Genomic DNA, 20,819 nt, shown 5'->3' with positions numbered 1-20,819 from the left:
TCAATGCAGCTTGGACTTGGCAATGATCCCTGGAGAGAAATTGGAATTTTGTCCCAAGCAAGCCTCGACGGTCCACTGTTCTAAAGAGAGTCGTCTACTCCAAAGGCTGTCAACAACCTAACCAAGTGCCATTCCCAAAAATCAGTCCTTTACCTCATAGTACTGATAGCCTTTGGGGGGAAAGTTTTTTTTTATCCGACAACGAGAATAAGTCGCTCGCTCCTGGCTTCTTGCCAAAAATGCCACCCCCAATGCCTCTGGGTGGCCAAGGGCTGGCCCTCCGCCCAACAGCAGTTTCGTCCTTGAGGTGTGCGGTGGCTTCAGCAGCAACGAGCAGCGCTAGGCAATTCACCACGTCTCGCCCTCACCAAAAGGTCCAGATCCCGCCCGAGTCGCCCAAGTTCATCAACCTCCCGGAGCCGCCTCAGTCCAAGGTGCTCCCCAGGGTCCGCAACAAGGGAAAGCTCCCCGTACCCAGACAAGTCTTCGACCTGCGTCAGCGTCCCCCGGGGACGCCCAGCCACGGTCGCAAGGACCCGCGTCTTCAGCCAGGCTACGTCGACACTGTCATGCCCAGGTCCAAAGCCGAGCTTGAGGGCAAGGACGCCGCCAGGACACCACTCCAGCAGTGGCGCAGACAGTTAACCGACAACCGCAGGGCCGCCCTTGAGGAGGGTCTCAGGGGCCTCTACAAGCGTCAGTTGAAGAAGGACAAGGTTGAGCGCCACGAGAAGACGCGGCTCCGTCGCGAAGACGCCGCCGCCCTCAACGCCCCTGAGCGAAGAGACGATTTCTTCAACCGTTCGACGATCCGCGCCGACACTATCAGCACCAAAGTTGAACTTGACCCCCTCCGCCACCAACAGGCCGCCGAATCGGCCGAGCGCACTGCTGCCGTTCTCCAGGCGCGGGCTGAGCGCCGTCGCGACTCCTTGCAGGAGCTGTACATGGCCGCCAGAAATTTCATTGTCACCGAGGAGGAACTCACATCGCGCATCGAGACCCTCTTCTCCGAAGAACACCATGCCCACGTCGATCCGAACACGGGTAAAAAGGCCGAGAACATTTGGACGGCCATGGGCAAGCCCTTCAAGGTCTCTGAGCGCATGGCCAACTTTGCAAGGACCTCCAATGACGACAGTCGCCACTCGAACGAGGCTAGGGAGATGGCACGCCAGAGGAGTGTGGTCGAGGAGATTACGGGCGGAAGACTTTAGTTTTGGGGTTATAAAACACAAGTCTAGTGGACTGATTCAGGGCGTTTTATATTATCATGCCTGGCTGGTGGTGACTTAATCTGTCTATTATGTACAATTATACCGGTGTAAAACTTTGTAGGTTTGAACATGCTTGATTATAGACCATTTCATGCCCCGTAAGTCAAATCACTCTAGGCTGTCTAGAGCAACAAATGGTTTCTTCCCTTCAAAGTTGGTCCGTCACGGATCCAAACTGAACTACCTACGTAGTCCAGGCTTTTGATGAAGATTCGCTATCTACATCCACGTATGGGTCAAGTACAATAATAAGACGACTAACATGTATTTTACTACCTCTACATCATGTACAAAAAGGAGCTATAGCTGAGGAGCGAATTAAGAACTGGAAATTGAAAACGATACATCAAAGAGAAAGGAAACGAATAAAAGAAAGTAAAAGGAACCGCCAACTGTATGCTACATATCCAAATTATGCCCAGATTGACAATGGCCACCATCCCCGCCGGTTTAACGCCGCTCCACCAGCAAGAAGTGCATAGCAAGGTACGCCAAAATAATGAACATGACGCCAAAAATGCCAAGGTTGATAACATCAGGCCAGAGAGCATTGTTGTCAAACCCGAAGGATGAAAGAATGCTGGCACCTGGTACGGTGATATCTAGACCGTATTTATTGTCAATCAGTTGCAAATGGCTGACTTCGTTGACAATCAGTGACTCAAAGCCGTAATGGAATATCGAAAGCGATTGGAGCCACTGTGCGGCCTTTGGAATCGCATTTTGGTTAAGCAAAAGACCGGCAAACAGCAAGCTGAACAGCATAACCAGACTGCCGAGAAGGTTTGCTACACTGCTATCTTTGCAGACTATTCCTAGGAAAAGGCATATAGCCGCTGCGGCGAGGTTGAACAGGACCAGGACAGTGATGAACGTGAAGTAGTGAGAAGCATCGGGCACCAGTCCAGTCATTGGATAGATGATAGAACCCATTAGGATCGGCGGGATAATTCTGAGGGGAATAATGTCGAAGATGACCTTAGCCGCGAAGTAGGTTATCGGGGAGTAATAGCCGTTGGCCCTTTCCTTGACGAATAGAAGGCGTTCAGAAGAGAAAACCGCCAGGCTGGTCAAGGTACTGAATCCAAATAGTGCCAGAATGAAGAAGAATAGACCCAGTCTGTTTTGGAAGCCGGCAATGTCGTTAGTCAAGCCGTAAAAGAGGAATCCCGACAGAACTCCAAGGAGAATCGCCATGGCGTAATGCATAAGCATCAACATCGGGTTGCGGTATAGATTTATCCACGTCCTTCGGGACAAGATGATAAACTGCCGAGTGTAGCTGACGCGAGCATACCCTCTCCCCATGACGTTCGTGTGGATGTTTGGCCCAGAGGTAGTGTGGCCATTCGAGTTGGATCCGTTGGCGCTCTGGGCACCAGCGATTGCCTGACGAATCTCGTCATGCGTGTTCCCAGCTATGTCTGACTGCTTGAAGGAGTTTATCAGCATGTCCAGATCTGTTCCGCTCAAGGCAGCCGGTGGAAGGTCATGCGGATCGTCTGCAGTCAATGGCGAGGCCTCGGAGTTGTGGGGCTGCTTCTGAAGCCTGTAAGCACCAATCTCTTCGCCGGCATCAGAGGAAGCGGCCGTATCGACAGCGTTCTTGCGCCTGGTGAAAAGCTCCCTTTCTTGGCGTGTCTTCACCGAGTCTCGACGTTTGTTCTTCGGTCTCGTGGATGAGGAGCCTTCGGCGCCGCTGTCTTCACCAATGCTGCCACCAGAGATGCTGGCGATCGATTTGACTGCGCGGGTGCTGCTAGGTCCGACACTTGCCACGTCTGCAGAGATGGATCCGTCATCAAAGGAAGTAGTTGTGCCTGCATGCATGGTGAGATCGACCAAATAATCGGCAATATTGAAGCCCGGCGGGCAGGCGTAGCCAATGCGGTCAAAGTAGTCTTGACACTGATGGAACGGACCCGAGTAGACTGTTTTCCCTTGAGCAAGAAGAATCAGGCGATCGAATAGAGCTACAATGTTGGATCTGGGCTGGTGAATTGTGAACATGACGGTTCGCTTGTATGTCTTGGCTAGTGTTACGAGACACTCAATGACATTGTAGGCGTTGTAGGCATCGAGGCCACTGGTGGGCTCGTCGAGGAAGAGAATCGATGGACTCGTGACAAGCTCGCAAGCAATGCCTACTCTCCTCTTCTCTCCGCCAGAGATGCCGCGACCCTTGCCTTCTTCAGATCCGATCAGCGAATCACGGATGTGGTAGATGCCAAGTTGCTTTTCAACCTCGTAGACGCGTTGTTCCTTTGCCTGGTAGCTCATCTCCCTCGGTAGGCGCAGGAGAGCGCTGTTCAGGATTGTCTCATGAACGGTAAGAGTTGGCAGCATGGTGTCTTCCTGATCAACGAAACCGACGACATTCTTGTAGTCCGTGTCATTTACTTTTTCGCCATTGACAAAGAAATCTCCACCGACGATACCCCTCTTGTTTTTGCGGGCGAGAATATCAAGGAAAGTTGTCTTGCCGGCACCTGAGGCTCCCATAATGGCGGTTATCTCTCCAGGATGTGCCATTCCCTGGATCTCGGAAAGAATCTGCCGGCCGTTGAGGCCATAAGAGACATTCTCGAAATATAGGGATGCAGGCTTGTGGTCAGCCATGAGCTTCACTTGTTCGTCGTCGGAATCATCCAAATGGATCGGGCCGTATCTGAACTTGCGACGAGACAAGTACCAAATAATTATAATGGTTACCGCCACGAAAATCGAGCATATGCCAATGACGCCTGCGATGAGAGGTGTGTTGATCTTGGAAACGGGCCGCTTGTATCCTGGAACCTGGGTGTGATAGAGACACTCTCCAGACCGGCAGGAGAGGGTGATGGTCTTGTCGCCAAAGATACTGCTAACCAGGTCGTTCATTGCAGCCTCGTCAAAATCGCAGTTGTTTGTCCCTCCGGGCTTTTGCAGGCACTTGAACGTTGCTGGTCCCTTGATCTCTTGATCCAAGAAATCGCCGATATCGACCGACCCTGATTCGCCACATAGAAATCGCCCTGGGATGCAGCTACAGTTGATCTTGCCACAGTCATAGTTGGTGCTGTTTCGCGACTCGTCGAACTCTGCAGATGCCTCGCACTTGTTCAAGTGGCAGTAGAAGGACTCTTTTTGATCAATCCAGACTAAGGCACAATATGTGTTAGAACGCTACCATGTGCGGGCCAGAAGAGCTGACCAGTAGGAAATGAGTTGGGTTGTGCTTACATTGAAAGTCGCACTCGCCAGACGACTTGTCACAATCGAATGTGACCTGAGGCTTGCGGCCGCCGAGCATGTCAAGAATAGGCTTGTTGGTGACATCGCACATCTGGTAGTTGTGGTTGACGACGTCGCCCATCTGATAGCATACACCGCCTTCATTCTCCGGCATGAGAGCATCACAGAACTTGTTTTCGGTGCAAACGTTGCAGTTTATGCCCGTCCATCCTTCGTCGCAAGAGCACTGGTCGCCGCTCCTCATAGGGCGATCTTTGCCGCGCGCAAGAGATCCACAGACTGTTGTGTTGTAGTTTGTTAGTTATAATGTGCTTTTTTTTGGTTTGGAGAAGATCGGAGCACCGCGGCAACTCACGAGGCTCCATGCAATCCAAACCACCATAGCCTTCAGGGCATCGGCAGGTGCCATCATACTCGTTACAGCCGCCGTATTGCCCGCACGTGTAAGCCGGAAGCAGACAGTTGAAGCTATGCGCAGGGATCGCGGGGGGGTTAGCATAACATCTAATAAACATTACATTTGCCAGAGGGTTCCGCGAAATAAGTATTTACCATGGCGGGCAGTCCTTTGGCCTATCCTCCATCAAAGCGAGTTGCGCCCTCATCGAGTCGTAAGTCGTGTAGTTAGCCGACACGGAAGCGAGCCAAAGAAGCGACGTCGCTCCCAGAGCGAGCGCCGTTCGTAATCTTGGAGGCATTGTGTATTATTTTGTCTGCGGATGATGATGGGTTTGTTGACTTGGGTAGTTGGGCGTCCGAAGTCACTAGAATTGAAGTGATTTGATCTCGTCGCCACACGCGCCCAGGCCACGCGTACAACTAGATTCTAGCCGTTGCTGCCTCGTCTGTTTCCAAGCGACAGTAATTACTGTTCAGGCGGTGTGTTGTTGATTTGATAAAGACAATTCGGTTACGTCGTCGTGGGAGGTAAAGGACGGTACCTAGTTGCGACGAAGACGGGTAGCTTGGGGTGGATTGGCGCGATAGAGGATTCGGCCATCTAGCGACACTAAACAAGTGGCAGCTAAGAGTTACGGTGGTGCTCTTGAAACTAGGAAATGGCAATGACCGCCTGGGCTTGCCACTATAAGTCGAGCTTCTTCAAAAAGACAATGTGTCTTCGTCACCCAACCCACATTGCGGGATAAAAGAGGTCAGAATGGCTATTGTGAGCATCAGATGCAGCACAGTCAAGACATAGCAGGAGGCAAGAGCTGCTGGTGGGCGGCACCGTGTAAAAGTGGAGTACGCGTTCCCTGGAACCAGCGAGCCAGTAAGAGAGATCATGATGCCATCCATGCCGCACCCATGCTTTGCTTATGTGGGGATCTTTGTGGGGATGCTCGCGCCTCTCCGCACCGAAGGAGCGGACAAGGCGGGCTGGCTGTCAATTGCTGATGCATTATTCGAAAGCTAGCAGAGCTACCTACCTACCTGCCCAGCTGCTCCGCACCTCAGGAATCAAGGTATTCATTTGGTTGTCGCTTGGCTACTTCACAGCCTTATCAACCGCCTAACAAGCAAGGCACCATACGGTGCACTATACTCTGAAATTGACTTTTAAGTGTCACTCTTATTTCACAATCCAATGATGAAGAACATCCACCCGTCTTAACATTATACCTAGTCTCATGTGTATGGTGCTTGGATGTATCTGCCTCACAACTGCAAATGCTGCCGGAAGCTCCCATCTCATCTTGAAACCATAATTGGGTCAAGGCGAAAAGGAGAATTTTTGATGAAATGCGAGTGCGAAAGACGGCGCTGCCTTGCCAGCGTTTTCATTACTGTGGCAGTTAATTGTCGGTGATTGATTGATTGGCTCGTCTAGGTTTGATAACATTGGGCGACAGATGTACGCCCTTTGCTTTGACATGTGGGACATCCCCCTCCGACTAGGTACTGAATCAACTTCTGGTCTCGTTTCAAACTGGCTTGAGAGTCGGTATAAGAGAAAATAAAATTCATGAACAGACATTTTTTTCTACATTTCGTTTTCCTTCTGCGCTTCTTTTCCAATAGCGTGCATAGCTACCTAATTAGTCCATCTAACCAACCCGAACGCGAAGATGGTGCGAATCGAACCCTTTCATGTTGAGCAATGGATGGACAAGTACGAAACAAAGCTCAATGTCCTCAACGTCAGCGAAACATGTGTGGCTTCCCAATCTATCGATGACTTGCTTGAATTATCAGATGGCAAGTCTTCTATAGGTTCTGTCTTTTCGACTTCCAAAAAGCTTACATACGGTGCGATCCTTGGTTCTGAGTCTCTACGTAGCTCGGTCGCGGGGTTTTACACTACAGAGACTGGAACTCAACTGTCCCCTGAAAACGTTTTGATAACACCTGGGGCTATTTTTGCCAACTTTCTCCTCTACTACACGCTTATCGGGCCAGGGGATCACGTTGTCTGCGTCTATCCCACCTATCAGCAGCTTTATTCTGTTCCCCAGAGCCTTGGGGCAGAGGTTTCACTATGGAAGTTGTCCAAGGAGAACAGCTACGTCCCCAACATGGAAGAGCTGGCGGGCTTGGTTAGGACCAATACCAAGGTACGGCCTGCCCGATGATGAAAAGACGCGATTGCTGTTAGCAACTAACCATTCCAGTAGATGATTGTCATTAACAACCCCAACAATCCAACGGGTGCCCCGATCCCAAGAAGGATCTTGGAGGAAATTGTCCAGTTTGCCAGTAGTCGAAACATAATTGTGTTTTCAGATGAGGTTTACCGACCACTCTTCCACAGCCTTGAGCAGCATTCCGACCCACCGCCCTCGATCCTGTCCATGAGCTATGACAAAGCCATTGCCACAGGGTCCATGTCCAAGGCCTGGTCGCTCGCCGGAGTGCGTGTGGGATGGGTAGCTTGTTGTGACAAGAGCATTATCGACGCCATGGCTACTGCGCGTGATTACACAACAATCAGCGTATCGCAGCTCGATGATCAGCTCGCGAGCTTTGCCCTGTCCGATTCAGTGAGACCGGCTCTGCTGGATAGGAATATGACGTTGGCGCATAGGAACCTCTGCCTGCTTGAGGATTTTGTCAAGAAGCATGATAATGTCTGTTCCTGGGTCAAACCTCGGGCTGGTACAACTGCGTTTATTCAATTCTTCAACCAGAGCAAGCCCGTGGATGACGAGAAGTTCTGTATCGATGTCATCAATACCATAAATGTAATGTTGGTTCCGGGATCAAAGTGTTTTGGAAACGGTGGTGACGGCGATTTCAAAGGCTTCATTCGCCTGGGCTACGCCTGTGAGACTGATGTTCTTGAAGAAGCGCTGAAGAGGCTAGAGGGTTATATTAAGCAAAACTTAAGCTAGGGAAAAGACTTTTGGTTGCTGCCATAACTTCACCAATTAATTGTTACAGTACCGGTAATATGACGAGCGTCAAAACGGCTGATTGCATGAAGATTATGGACCGGTCAGACAGAGGGACTTTTAAGCAAAAGGATCCGTAGCATGTTTGGTTTTGGACCAGTCTAGCTCCATATAAACCCCACATATGGTAAACTAGCATTTCAACACCTAAGCGAGGTTGAAACAGGATGAATTTATTGGTGACAATGTTCAATTGAGAAGATGGTTGATGATCATCGAGCAGCAGACGCGGCGCGACAGGACAGGAAGTTTATTTTGTTTTCTCGGCAAACCTTATGATGTCGTCTATCCACACCTAACAGCCACACAAAATCCTTCCCAAGAATCCAATTGACCAGGCCGCGGCGTCTGAATCATTCAATCTCTGCTGGTGATTTTTTGGCAACGACTTTCGGCTGTTATCACTATTGTCTCACTGCCGCCATCATTATCGTCAACGACTACCTGTCTGGCTAGGTTGAAACTATTCTACGAAATCCAGGTACCTCCCTCGTCTTCCTGGCGAACTGGAACCATGGGTAGTGTGCAGCGCAATGCACACCCGAGACATGGCAAAGCCAAGAGGGAGAGCTGCAAAGCCCAGAGCCCTACAGGCGCCTAGCTCGACGACCAGACGCTCGGCGTGGCGTGGCACGGCGTATCGGGCCTGCGGACATCTCGTTTACCGTTGGAAAACCCGGGTTCTGAACCCGCTTTGTGGGATGTTTGCCCAGAAATCAAAGCGGCTTGGCTTTCTTGGAACTCCATATGACCGCCCCCGAATTGCTGTAGCACCTTCTTTCATTCCAAACACACAAAAACCCGCTCTTTCCATTCATTTCCCATCTTGGCTCCTTGGGCTTTCTCGGGCAGACACTCCAATTTTACAATGGCGGCGCCTTCTGCCCGCCTACCTACCTAGGGTTTCTCGATCGCGCGTCGATCTTGTATCTACGATTCCCGGGTGCTAGGAGGTAAGGTATGTAAGCAGGTACAAAATTGCCCACTTTCAAACGACAGAAATACGTGGGCATCAAGACGACGACTACTACTCTCCCATTCGCCTGGCAGCGATCGGTCGTCGTCTTTGTGGCGTCAAACCGTTCCGGTCAAAAAAAATCCGATATATAAAGATTAGATTTGTGCACCAAAATGCTAGGTCTATCTGTTCTTCTCATAGTCTGTGCTTCACTCGGCTCGTTTGGGGCGGCATCCGACGGGGTTGTGCAATGGCACATCGAACGGCGGCAAGTTCGTACGCTAGCGTCGCGACTTGCAAAACGCGTTGCGACCACCTTCGAGGAGGTCATCCACAATGAGAAGTCGAGAGGCGGCTACTTCGCAAAATGCTCCGTTGGCGGCCAGGATGTGACTTTGCAACTAGATACGGGCTCCTCAGACCTCTGGGTCCCTGCCGACTCAGCATGTGAATCTGATCAGCTTCCCAACGGCTGCTCCCTCGGGTCTTGTAAGTATGCTTTCTCTTGTTCTCCAGAGCCTCCAGACTGCTCACTAGCCGCTCGCGATAGTCAAAAAGGACCAGTCGTCTTCATTCAAAGTTACGGGAAAGGACCAGTTCAGCATTCAGTATATCGATGGATCATTCGCCCGAGGCGACTATTTCACCGATACATTCTCTATTGGCGGCGTCAAAGTGTCCAACCTCACCATGGGACTTGGGAAACAAACCGATATTCCCTATGGCCTGGCCGGGGTTGGTTACGCCTTGAACGAAGCCATCGTAGGGGGCAACAGCTCCAACTTCACAACATATCCAAACTTGCCCGCAACAATGCTGAACGACGGCCTGATCAATACGAATGCTTTTAGCCTTTGGCTAAACAATTTGGGTTGGTATTCTTCTTCTCCTGTCGAGCCCTATTCTTCGGAGAGCAAAATCCGAATTTTTCGACGTTGGGAACTGACAACTTTTGGCTAGATGCAAGTACTGGGAGAATACTGTTTGGGGGCGTTGATGTGGCAAAATTCAAGGGGGTTATGTCAAGAATTCGCATCTACGAAGATGCCTTTAGTCAGGAGTACAAGTCGTTCACCGTGGCTTTGACCTCGCTGGAGGCGCACAGTGGAAGCGGTCAAGACACTCTTACCTCGCGCTCGTTTCCAATACCTGTGGTCCTCGACTCCGGTACCACCCTCTCCTATCTGCCGAACGATCTCGCCGTCCAAACATGGACAGAGGTTGGCGCACTCTACAGCGCAGAATACGGCCAAGCGCTGCTTCCGTGCACAATGGAGGACAGCAAAGGATATTTTGTGTTTGGTTTCGCAGGCCCAGACGGGCCCAAGATCCAGGTTGAGATGAAGGAGCTTGTTTTGGATCTCACAAACGGGCCGGCTCCGAAATTCACCAATGGCAGATATCAAGGCCAGGATGCATGTACCTTTGGGATCCAAAACTTCACCGGTCAGACCATGGTTCTGGGCGACACGTTCCTCAGGTCTGCATATGTTGTCTACGACCTCGTCAACCACGAAATTGGTATCGCACAGACTGATTTCAACTCGACAACTTCAGAAATTATCGCTTTTCCAAGCAGCGGCGCCCCTATTCCATCCGCGACCGTGGCACCGAATCAGGATCAGGCCGTGGTCAAGCCGCAGGTGACAATACCTGCATTCAATGCACAACCTGGCTTTAGGGATGGTGTGAGCCAGGCGACCTCGTCAATAAAGCCATTGAACAAGACGCACATCCTATTGATGGGCGTGGCAATCGCCCTGATAATGTCAGGTTGATGGAATTGCGGGTTGTTCTCCTTACTTTTACTCTAGCATTAGACTAGATTAGTGTAAATAGCAGTTCAACTCTTAGAGAGTCTACTAATTGCCACGCCGACAGCGCAATCCCATATTCTGCATAGATTTGTGGTTTGAGCGTCTTTTCAGTTTTCATGATAATGGCATCTTGCTTGATATAAGCTTCTGTATCTGGTATATTCAGAGACTTGGGAGGACTAGTTCTAGAATCAGTCTAGACTAGAATTATAATAGCCCGAGTCTGACACATACTTTAATAGTGAAAACTACAAAGTACCTACGGTACTAGGTAACTATTAATGATACGGCTTTCTTCTCCAAGTGCGTACTAGGTCGCTGGGGTCAAGCCAATGCCGTAAATGGGCAGGTGGGTCCTCTCCATTGGTGACCAGCATCCATGCAGGGTCCACTAAAAAATTATCGACTGTCAAAGTCGCGATGGTCCTTTATGCACTTTGATGGGTGTCTACCATCGTCATTCCTTTATCCTTTTCTGTCCATTGGTTTTTTTGTTTCCTTTTTCAAGATGAGGACGTATAGGCCAGTTGCGGCTATAATCGACCGGAGCTTGCTCGGTGCCCGGTCCGCAGCACCTCGCCGGCTGTTCAGCGTAGAGGGCAGCCTGAGGACGGCGCGCCCTGTTTCTTCCCTCCAAAGTGCTACGCGTTTGGGCCACGAGAGGAGATGGTTCAGTGAGAGCTCGAGGCTGCGCAACCTGAGCGCCGCACAGCAAGCGTGAGTATATGTCATGTTGTTTCATGTGGTTTTTGCGACATCAGCTAACATGGCATCTGGACGCGCAGACTAAAAGCAGCCCAAGATGCCGCCAAAAATCTCACGGCCGAGGCGGTGGCGAAGAGTATGACCGATGCGGAAAAGATGAAGCTGGCGCGAGTGCGGAATATCGGCATTGCGGTACGTTCGTTGAAGATGTCGTTCAAGACAGTTTGATCGAGGAAACCTGCCGTACTGACGATGGGTTCACCTCTTGCAACCCACAGGCCCACATCGACAGCGGAAAGACAACATGTACCGAGCGTGTGCTTTTCTACACGGGACGTATCAAGGCTATACACGAAGTTAGAGGCAAAGATGCTGTGGGCGCCAAGATGGACTCCATGGAACTCGAAAGGGAACGAGGAATCACCATCCAGTCTGCTGCCACTTTTGCGGACTGGACCAAGAAGGAGAATGGCGAGGACGCCACTTACCACCTTAACCTGATTGACACTCCGGGACATATTGACTTCACCATTGAGGTCGAGCGGGCTCTCCGAGTCCTCGATGGTGCCGTTTTGGTTCTCTGTGCTGTCTCAGGTGTCCAATCCCAGACCATCACCGTCGATCGCCAGATGAAGCGCTATGATATTCCTCGCATCAGCTTTGTCAACAAGATGGACCGCATGGGCGCCAACCCATTCAAGGCCGTCGAGCAGATCAACAAGAAGCTCAAGATTCCTGCCGCTGCCGTTCAGGTGCCCATCGGTGCCGAGAAGGACTTCGAGGGAGTCGTTGACCTGATTCAAATGAAGACGATCCGAACCGAGGGTGCCAGGGGAACAAACGTTAAGGTGTCCAGCCAGATCCCGGATGACGTCAAGGAACTGGCCGAGGAGAAGAGGCAGGAGCTCATTGAGAAGCTGGCTGATGTCGACGATGAGATTGCCGAGATCTTCCTCGAGGAGCAGACGCCTACTCCTGAACAGATCAAGGCCGCTATCAGGAGGGCGACCATTGCACGCAAGTTTACCCCGGTGTTGATGGGCTCTGCCCTTGCAGACAAGTGCATCCAGCCCATGCTTGATGCCGTCTGTGACTACCTGCCAAACCCATCCGAGGTCGAGAATGTGGCCCTGGACCGCTCAAAGGGCGAGGCTCCTACCGCACTTATCCCCTACGACGCCTTACCTTTCGTCGGTCTTGCCTTCAAGCTCGAAGAGAACCCGTTCGGCCAGCTCACCTACATCCGAGTTTACCAAGGCTCGCTCAAGAAGGGCATGTACCTTTTCAACTCTCGCAACAACAAGAAGATCCGCATTCCGCGCATCGTACGTATGCACTCGAACGAGATGGAGGATGTCAACGAGATTGGTGCCGGTGAGATTTGCGCCGTGTTTGGTGTCGACTGTGCCTCTGGTGACACCTTCACCGACGGCAACCTGCCTTACACCATGTCCACCATGTTCGTACCCGACGCCGTCATGTCTCTGTCCATCAAGCCGAAGCGTAGCAGCGACGCCGATAACTTCTCAAAGGCCATGAACCGCTTCCAGCGTGAGGACCCCACCTTCCGTCTTCACGTCGACGAGGAGTCTGAGGAGACCATCATTTCTGGTATGGGCGAGTTGCACCTCGAGGTCTACGTCGAGCGCCTGCGTCGTGAATATAGGTGTGACTGCGAGACTGGCCAGCCGCGCGTTGCATACCGTGAGACCATCACCCGCCGGGCCGACTATGACTTCCTTCTCAAGCGCCAGAGTGGTGGCCCTGGTGACTATGCTCGTGTTGTGGGCTACATTGAGCCCAACGACAAGAGCGCTGAGGAGAACTTCTTCGAGGCCCGCGTTGTTGGTGGCAACATTCCCGACAAGTTCCTCAGCGCTTGCGGCAAAGGTTTCGAGGAGGCCGCACGCAAGGGTCCTCTCCTGGGTCACAGGGTTATCGGCACAACTATGATCGTCAATGATGGTGCTACTCACGTTACCGATTCTTCCGATTATGCCTTCAACCTGGCCACCCAGATGGCTTTCCGCAAGGCGTTCGTTGACGCCGGCGGTCAGGTCCTGGAGCCGCTTATGAAGACCACGATCACTGCGCCCAACGAGTTCCAGGGTTCCGTGCTCATGCTGATGAACAAGCGCGGCACTGTCATCGACACCGAGATTGGTCCCGATGACTTCACCCTCGTTGCCGACTGCTCTCTGAACGCCATGTTCGGCTTTTCATCGCACCTCCGCGCCGCTACCCAGGGTAAGGGCGAGTTTAACATGGAGTTTAGCCACTACGCAGCGGCGCCTCCCCACCTCCAGTAAGTTTAACTATAACCTCCCATTGATCTTCGCGCTATACTGACCTCATTTCCCTCGCTTTCACAGGAAGGAGCTCGTCGCCAAGTACCAAAAGGAACTTGACTCTAAACGAACAAAATAAAACCGTGATTCTGAGCACGGAGGCACTCCTGGCTGAGATGAACTCATTTATACTAGAAGGGCACATGCCTTGATAGAAATGTACAAACAAAATATATGTACAATAGAGCAAACTAGACCGGGAATATGTAACAATATCATGTGGATGATCTCAACCTGTCAAAAAGCGCGTGTGTTCACACATTTTCAAGTAGCTTTCAGAAGCAAATATCTTGTTGTCTTTTTTTTCACGCCTTTCTGTGTTGTGTTATATAGAACTTGTTCTATCCAATCGTACAGCGACTCCAACAACGATTTTTATTCACTCACAGGAAAAAAGAATCGAGAGACCAATTACAACCTCCTCAGAATATCCTCAAGAACCTGGTCGGTGGTGGCCTTGCCGCCCAAGTCGGGGCTCAAGACCTTGCCCTCCACCAAGTTGGCGTCCACAGCGGCGTAGATCTTGGCTGCGGCCTCCTCCTCGTTCAAGAACTCGAGCATCAGAGCAGCGCTGCGCAGGGTGGCGATGGGATTGGCAATGTTCTTGCCCATGATGTCAGGGGCGCTGCCATGGCAGGGCTCACCCATGACGAAGCCGTCGCCGACGTTGGCGCTAGGGACCAGCCCCAAGGAGCCGACGAGAGCAGCGGCGCCATCGGACAGAATGTCGCCGTACAGGTTCGGGGCGACAATAACGTCGTAGTCCTCGGGTTGCCGGAACAGCTTGTAGACCATGCTGTCGACGATCTGCTCCTCGACGGCGACGGAGCCGGCGAACTTGGGGTCGGCCAGGGCCTCCTTGGCTGTCGAGCGGAAGAGGCCGTCGGTCTGGGACAGGACGTTGGACTTGTGGGTGATGGTCACGAGCGGCGACGAGTGGATGCTGGGCGCGCCCGCGGAGCGAATCTTTTGCCTCCGCAGGGCGATCTCTCCAGCCATAGACGCGATACGGTGCGACGCACGGTACGAGATGCGCTTGATGGCCTCGGCTACGGGGCCGGAGCCGTCGGGGGCGTCAAAGGTGCGCTCGTCCTTGACATACAGGTCCTCGGTGTTCTCGCGGACAATCACCATGTCGATGGGCCGCGGGGCTGACACCACCGTCTTGACCGGCCGGACGTTGGCGTACAGGTCGAGCTTCTTGCGGAGGCCGACAATGGGCGAGCTGTAGCCCTTGACGGGCTTGGTCGGGGAGCTGACGGCACCGAAGAGGGCTCCGTCGCACTCGCCCTTGAGGGTCTCTACGGTGCGGTCGGGGAGGGCGGTTCCCGTCTCTTCAAACGTCTGGAAGCCAGCTTGCAGATCGACAAAGGAGAACTTCAGGCCGAATGACGCCGGCAGGGCTTCGAGAACGCGGCGCCCGGCCGGGACGACATCTTTGCCTATGCCATCACCGGCTATGCTAGGAATGGTCAGAATAACAGTCCTTCAAAGGAAGCCACCATAAGTGACCCCCGGGGTGGAATCGCGGGTTTCGCGGGCTTGCACGGTACGCGCGCTCCACTTAGCACGGCGTTAGACCAGAGCCAGTCCTTGTAAAAAGGCTACTTACAGCCCAATTCTGAGAGCACGAGCTGTTGCCATTTTTACCGAGGTAATGAGACTTGGGATCTCGTACAATTAATTGCCTTTGATGTTTGATGACAATGTGCGTGATCAAGTTGCTTTCTTAATGAAGAATCACAAGTGTACAAACTTTTTTTTGGAGTTAAAGTGGAGAACATGCGGCCGGGATCGGAGTTCCACGTTAGCGCAATTACCCCAGCTGCAGTGGCTACCGCTGAAGGAGCGGGCATCCCCACCCATTTGAGGCTCTGATCTACCGGTAGAGTCGCAAAGAACTCACTCAACAAATATATTCATCTGTCTTACTTTGTCTTCGGTTTTTACTTTGCTTTCATAGCTTCAAGTGGAGTTTGTCTTGTTACAAAAATGCAAAGATTGCCTTCATAAGCATGCCCGAAATGACGGAGACACTTAATAAAAGTGTTTGTCCAGCCACGCAGCCTACCTAGGCACACGAGCTATGATGTATGAAAAAGGGGCAGCTTTTCGCAGGCCCGCCGAGTCGCAAATAAACAGGCAGTCGCGTTGCCTGTGAAACCAAAGAAAACCTATGGTTCAATGGATGAAGTAAAAACCGTGATCCACCGAAGAGGAAGCTCCTTACCTCACTCAGGCTAGGACAAATATTCGGCAGCTTCCCATTTTCGACCTTTCGGATGTTGAGCCGTGGCGATATTCTTTTTCAAACAGTAGGCTTCATCTGAACTTTAGTTCATCAGCCGTGCGTGACAGATAATAATACGATTGTGTTAAGATCTCAGAAGAGCTACTGGTTTGACTGGGTAGGTAATGTGAGACAACACCTAAAGTGTAGATCCCTGCACCATCTTGGTGGGCCTTCGGCTTAGAACCCTTGTCGACTTGTCAGAGCTCATGTTGACGGAACAATCGATGTCTTGAGGCAAATGTTTTCTGACCTAGAGGTGAACAAAATCAAAGGCTTTTTTTTTTTTTTTTTTTTTTTTTTTTTTTTTTTTTTTGTATTAGATCATGCATCATGAAGTATTTTTTATAAATTTGATTCGACTATCTATTACCAAGGTGTCACTGATCAAAACACGTATTTGGCATCTTTTGGCCAACTCTGTGATTTCGAAGCTTTACGTATACCTCCTTGGTAAACCCCTGAATCCACAACCCAGAAGCTGTCATTTGGCTTAGCCTTAAAAAAGACACACCTTACCTTTCGTCTACCAATCATAAGCCTGATGAGGCTCCCCACCATCAGGTCTTCCTGTACCAGAGTCGACAAGCAAACTCCCAACGAACGATCGACCTTGACGATTTCTTTCCTCGGGTGCCAATTGTTTTCTTTCTAATCACACGAGGTCCTCTTTACCACTTTCGTACATGACCGAAGCCTCTTATTTTAATTTTGTTTGCACATTGTTTCCCCTCTTATATTCTTCAGCATCGACGACCATTATTGCCGCTACGTAGCAACTCTTGACTTTTCCCCCCAAAGACATTAGCTGCAACACACCTAAGGTTGCCAGGTACCTCCGTCTACCTACCTACTTAATTAAAGAGCCGGAATCTTACGCGCGTAAGGTGTTGAGCTGCCTTATTTGCTTTGCTTCTCCAACTCCCGACGGTGCGCCAAAGTCGCCTCTGATTCGGTTGACGTCCTCGGACAGTGTCAGGCCCTGGGCTTTTGACAAACCTCAGCTCCAAGTCCCCCCCTGAGTAGCCGACAATCCAGATCGTCCCTTATAAACCGCTGTGTCGGCAGTCGTGACCATGAGCAAAATAGGGTCAGTTTCTGGTCTGCGGGCGATGTTTGAGAGTGGCAACAAGGAGGATACGCCAGAACGAGGGAGGTCACCAGGTTTATCTGCAGGTTAGTCAATCCTCCTCTGCTCCCATATTCACCCTCTCAACACAATGAAACAACACAAATCGATCCTAGCCTCACTCTCGGGCTTTTGTATGCCTTGTTGCATTTCTTGCTCGAGTGTCCAAGTCCTACGTTCTTTTTTTCGCGCGTGAAAATATACTCACCGAGATCGAGTACATCTGAATAGGCACAGAATCACCTCGCCCGCTTTCCAAGATTCGAACCAATTTTGTCGCAGTTGTTGAAAAAGACGGCAGGGTGGGACTAAAAAGAGACCCCAGCTCCGACTCCGTACTCTCCAACTCCAAGAAAACATCCGACGACACAGACATCCAATCAACCACCGCTTCAAGGTCACAGTCGGCGCAAGACACACCTCCATCCTTTACCGATCGACTTCAGCAACAGACCAAGCCATTTCAAATGGAGTCAATTCCACAATCGCCGTTGCACGACTCACCGAAACCAAGCCAGGATGCCACATTCGCTCAGCGGACGCCATCGGCCCCCGGTAAATTTGCTTCTGGTTCAAACGATGACAAGACTACGGGTCCGGCACAAGTTGAGGGTTCGAGCATAACTTTCAAAGCTACAAAGCCCGATCAGGGTCAAAATCTTAATGGAAAGACGGCTGTTGAGAGGGACAAACCCAAGGCTGCAACCAAGGCTTCTCCAGCTAAGGAAGCGGCCAAGGCAGATAACGGCAAGACCGATGCCAAAGGGCCAAAGGCACTATCCGTAACGACAACGAAAAGTAGCAGTCGTCCCGCCAAGTCTCCCGCTGCGACCAAAACCCCAACTAGCCCGGCCAAGGGTCCTAAATTACCGGCCAAGACTCCGGAGAAGAGGACTTTGGACCCTCAAAAGTCTGCCACGCCAAAGCTCACCCCCAAGGCGGCTACTAAAGCAACAGGATCTGGCACTGTAACCAAGAAACCGCCCACGGTTCAGATTTCCCCATCTGATAGCCTTGATCGAGGTGTGGGATTCGTCAAGCCCAAGCCCAAGTCTCCAACGCGGCCTGTAGCGCTCCCCGCAGGTCTCACCACACACACAGCTGCATCTGCCACTAGGACAGGGACTGGTCGGCCGTCATCGTCACGCCAGTCTGGTAGCTACCAGAATCCTGAGTCAAGGTCCCCGAGTAGGACTAGCACGACGACGGGTGGCACTTTGAGGAGGCAGAGCTCCACTATCAACCGACCTAGGCCAAGCATTGGGCCTCCGCCCAAGGCGGCGGCTGTCGACCACCCTGTCACGAAGCGGGAGAAACCTGTGGACGAGGGTTTCCTTGCGCGCATGATGCGTCCAACACAGGCCTCCAGTTCCAAGACGCACGAGAAGGTTGCGGCAAGCCCACCTCGTAAGACTCCGGGTATCTCCACTGCCACGAAGCGCCCCGTTGCCAACAAAGATATCGTCGCAGGCGCCGCCAAGAAGACAGTTGCTAAGAGTGATGCCGCGGTGAGGAAGGCCTCGTCCAAACCTATCGTGGCCAAACAACCCAGCGAGTCCGAAGAAAAGGCAGCCTCGCAAAAAGGCGCAGCTTCGAAGACGACAAGTAAGCCGAAGTCGCAGGGGGTTGGTGCCAAGACGGGAGGCAAGCCGGAGGCTGCAAAGGCTCCAGAGCCAATGCCCCAGGCAGCACCAGCGCTCGAGACAAAGCCAGTGTCCGAGCCAGAGCCGGTGCCAGTGCCCCAGGTTAAGACCCTGGAACCCAAGACAGATGAGGCGCATGTCGTTCCGGCAGAAGCTTCCGAGGTGGATCCTGTCGTGGACGAAGCATCCAAGACGAGCCAGCAAACTGTGGATCTAAAGACAGAGTCTCCGGGACCGGAAACTGCCGAAGCGACTCAGTCAGCCGATCCTGTCGAGATTTCTCCCTCTGAGGATGTCTCTGTCGCGACCGAATCCGTTCCTGTTGATAACGAGGGTTCAGTAGAGCCTGCTCCGGCTGGGCTTGACGGGTCTCTGGCAGAGACTAGCTCTGAGAAGGAACCAACAGAACCCAAGACGCCCGTAGATGTGACTGATGTTCAGGAATCCACAGGTGTCACTGAGGGGTCCCCTGAAGCGGAAGTCAAGCCGAACAACGAGCTGGAGTTGGAACAAGCAGAGGAAGCTACTACGGTAGTAGCAAACTAAAAGATGTGGGCGGGTCGCAAAGTCCGTAAGGTTTATATGTTTGCGGGGATTTTTTTTTCGTGTTCTACGTTGACTTGTACGGAATAGGAGATGCGCACCTAGGATGCACTTTCACTGTCAGATCAGAGTTGGTATAAGCGTGCTGCACATACTCAGCGAACCCTACCTACTTTAGGTAGGTAGGTACCTATGTATACCACGATTGTGATTGAACATGTCTAAAGCCCCCACCCTCCATCCTATGATATGTGTGTGACCTGCCACCCTTGCCGTGAATCAGGCGAGTTCCGACGATAGATAGATTGTAGAAATGGCATTCCTTGGCATTTGACTGCCGGAAACGACTCTGCTCCAGTCGAGACGATTTGAAAGGGGTGCACTGGTGGAGTATTCAATGATGGAGGTCGGGGTGGACCCTGTACATAGTGTGGCGGCAAGTAGAAATTCTAGAGGGGAATCCCAAGACAGAAATCTTATTCTAACCAGATGCGAAATCCAAGACAACACAAACAAGGCCACATTAGTGAAAACCTTTGGACAGTGAAAGATTGCAACTCGGTCATCATTTGTATTCTGTTCTGTTCTGTTCTTTTTCTTTTCGTCTTCTTTTACACTCTTCTGTCCTCAGAAGCACAACCACCGGGAGCCTGCTCTGCTGCTTTGTAAAACAAAACCTTACACACAAGTTGGTGGGCAAACAAATCCAGGGACATATAGCAAGCCTCAACAGCAATGCACATGAATCCAACACCGCTTCCGCGCTCGGAAGATGACGGCGTCATGTTTGCCTCGATTGGACAAACGAATCTCGCGCTGACGGAGCCGCCAGCGGCACTGCACGCCACAGACACTCTGGACGACATCTTTGGATCTGAGGAAGACGTCCATGGCAGCACCCCGCTAACCACGGAGCCGTCGGACATGCGCCGGCTGCAGAGCGAGCACACTACGGCAGGCTACCGCGAGGGAGTTACAGTAGCCAAGGCGGCGAGCGTACAGGCCGGGTTCGACGAAGGGTTCGGGCTCGGGGCCACGCTGGGGCTGAGCGCCGGCGAGATTGTGGGCGTGCTCGAAGGCCTCGCCGCTGCGGTTCCTGGCGATGAGCGGCTGGCTGCGCTCCTCGGCGAGGCCAGATTGGATTTGTCAGCTCGGTCGATTTTTGGCACCACCTACTGGGATCCTGACGGGACTTGGACCTATCCGGTTCCTGGGCAAGACGGCGGAGACGTGGTTTTTAAGGATGTGGTGGAAGCTCATCCGCTCATCGCCAGGTGGCGGGTCGTTCTGAATGAACAACTTCATCGTTGGGGAGTGAGGCGTGATTTGTTCACAGAGGACCAAGGTGTTGAAGAGGAGGTCGTCAGCCAGAAGAAGCTCGGAAACCCCGCCGCTACGGCACCCAAGGCAGCGGCAGGCACAGCGCCGGCTACGCAGTCTCGCATGAGTGATGCGTTGCAGTGGTGAAAGTTTCATCCCAGGC

General features: G+C 52.0%; 8 protein-coding genes across 8 annotated transcripts; 6 read left to right on the top strand and 2 right to left on the bottom strand.

Moving 5' to 3' along the window:
• Positions 1-239: 239 nt before the first annotated feature.
• PgNI_03938 (uncharacterized protein) lies at positions 240-1,217 on the top strand (the record flags this gene model as incomplete). Its single annotated transcript, XM_031123990.1, has 1 exon — positions 240-1,217. One exon carries the CDS (start codon positions 240-242, stop codon positions 1,215-1,217), a length of 978 nt encoding a protein of 325 aa, XP_030983385.1.
• Positions 1,218-1,527: 310 nt separating this feature from the next.
• On the bottom strand, positions 1,528-5,634 carry PgNI_03937 (uncharacterized protein). The gene is made up of 4 exons (XM_031123989.1): positions 5,064-5,634; positions 4,867-4,979; positions 4,500-4,790; positions 1,528-4,417 (listed from the first exon to the last, which is right to left on the bottom strand). Exons 1-4 carry the CDS (start codon positions 5,207-5,209, stop codon positions 1,728-1,730), a joined length of 3,240 nt encoding a protein of 1,079 aa, XP_030983378.1. The 5' UTR covers positions 5,210-5,634; the 3' UTR covers positions 1,528-1,727.
• Positions 5,635-6,106: 472 nt separating this feature from the next.
• On the top strand, positions 6,107-7,960 carry PgNI_03936 (uncharacterized protein). The gene is made up of 2 exons (XM_031123988.1): positions 6,107-7,066; positions 7,127-7,960. Exons 1-2 carry the CDS (start codon positions 6,581-6,583, stop codon positions 7,841-7,843), a joined length of 1,203 nt encoding a protein of 400 aa, XP_030983377.1. The 5' UTR covers positions 6,107-6,580; the 3' UTR covers positions 7,844-7,960.
• Positions 7,961-8,681: 721 nt separating this feature from the next.
• On the top strand, positions 8,682-10,722 carry PgNI_03935 (uncharacterized protein). Its single transcript, XM_031123987.1, has 3 exons — positions 8,682-9,350; positions 9,412-9,732; positions 9,822-10,722. The coding sequence occupies exons 1-3, from the start codon at positions 9,035-9,037 to the stop codon at positions 10,637-10,639; spliced, it is 1,455 nt and encodes a 484-aa protein (XP_030983380.1). The 5' UTR covers positions 8,682-9,034; the 3' UTR covers positions 10,640-10,722.
• A 335-nt stretch (positions 10,723-11,057) lies between these two features.
• PgNI_03933 (uncharacterized protein) lies at positions 11,058-15,449 on the top strand (the record flags this gene model as incomplete). The annotated part of the gene is made up of 5 exons (XM_031123985.1): positions 11,058-11,395; positions 11,464-11,575; positions 11,662-13,688; positions 13,756-15,197; positions 15,346-15,449. The coding sequence occupies 4 exons, from the start codon at positions 11,058-11,060 to the stop codon at positions 13,808-13,810; spliced, it is 2,532 nt and encodes an 843-aa protein (XP_030983382.1). The 3' UTR covers positions 13,811-15,197; positions 15,346-15,449.
• On the bottom strand, positions 14,143-15,375 carry PgNI_03934 (uncharacterized protein; the record flags this gene model as incomplete). Its single annotated transcript, XM_031123986.1, has 2 exons — positions 14,143-15,193; positions 15,344-15,375. 2 exons carry the CDS (start codon positions 15,373-15,375, stop codon positions 14,143-14,145), a joined length of 1,083 nt encoding a protein of 360 aa, XP_030983379.1.
• Positions 15,450-16,659: 1,210 nt separating the features above from the next.
• On the top strand, positions 16,660-19,567 carry PgNI_03932 (uncharacterized protein). The gene is made up of 2 exons (XM_031123984.1): positions 16,660-17,197; positions 17,382-19,567. The coding sequence occupies exons 1-2, from the start codon at positions 17,098-17,100 to the stop codon at positions 19,337-19,339; spliced, it is 2,058 nt and encodes a 685-aa protein (XP_030983381.1). The 5' UTR covers positions 16,660-17,097; the 3' UTR covers positions 19,340-19,567.
• Positions 19,568-20,071: 504 nt separating this feature from the next.
• Positions 20,072-20,803, top strand: PgNI_03931 (uncharacterized protein; the record flags this gene model as incomplete). The annotated part of the gene is made up of 1 exon (XM_031123983.1): positions 20,072-20,803. The coding sequence occupies one exon, from the start codon at positions 20,072-20,074 to the stop codon at positions 20,801-20,803; it is 732 nt and encodes a 243-aa protein (XP_030983384.1).
• Between the last annotated feature and the right edge of the window lie 16 nt (positions 20,804-20,819).

Source organism: Pyricularia grisea, assembly GCF_004355905.1.
Source record: "Pyricularia grisea strain NI907 chromosome Unknown Pyricularia_grisea_NI907_Scaffold_2, whole genome shotgun sequence".
In the NCBI taxonomy this organism is placed as follows: Eukaryota; Fungi; Ascomycota; class Sordariomycetes; order Magnaporthales; family Pyriculariaceae; genus Pyricularia; species Pyricularia grisea.
Note: the sequence above shows the minus strand (reverse complement) of the source record. Positions and strands in the feature narration are given on the sequence as shown.

What these genes read in the sequence shown, in the direction of transcription:
- PgNI_03937 (XM_031123989.1), bottom strand. Translation starts at nt 5,209, where the DNA reads ATGCCTCCAAGATTACGAACGGCGCTCGCTCTGGGAGCGACGTCGCTT. An exon ending in CCAAAGGACTGCCCGCCATG is followed by an intron (nt 4,980 to 5,063) that starts GTAAATACTTAT and finishes CCCTGCGCATAG; the next exon opens with CTTCAACTGTCTGCTTCCGG. An exon ending in TGGCGAGTGCGACTTTCAAT is followed by an intron (nt 4,418 to 4,499) that starts GTAAGCACAACC and finishes ATTGTGCCTTAG; the next exon opens with TCTGGATTGATCAAAAAGAG.
- PgNI_03936 (XM_031123988.1), top strand. Translation starts at nt 6,581, where the DNA reads ATGGTGCGAATCGAACCCTTTCATGTTGAGCAATGGATGGACAAGTAC. An exon ending in TGGTTAGGACCAATACCAAG is followed by an intron (nt 7,067 to 7,126) that starts GTACGGCCTGCC and finishes CCATTCCAGTAG; the next exon opens with ATGATTGTCATTAACAACCC.
- PgNI_03935 (XM_031123987.1), top strand. Translation starts at nt 9,035, where the DNA reads ATGCTAGGTCTATCTGTTCTTCTCATAGTCTGTGCTTCACTCGGCTCG. An exon ending in CGGCTGCTCCCTCGGGTCTT is followed by an intron (nt 9,351 to 9,411) that starts GTAAGTATGCTT and finishes CGCTCGCGATAG; the next exon opens with TCAAAAAGGACCAGTCGTCT. An exon ending in CCTTTGGCTAAACAATTTGG is followed by an intron (nt 9,733 to 9,821) that starts GTTGGTATTCTT and finishes ACTTTTGGCTAG; the next exon opens with ATGCAAGTACTGGGAGAATA.
- PgNI_03932 (XM_031123984.1), top strand. Translation starts at nt 17,098, where the DNA reads ATGAGCAAAATAGGGTCAGTTTCTGGTCTGCGGGCGATGTTTGAGAGT. An exon ending in GTCACCAGGTTTATCTGCAG is followed by an intron (nt 17,198 to 17,381) that starts GTTAGTCAATCC and finishes ACATCTGAATAG; the next exon opens with GCACAGAATCACCTCGCCCG.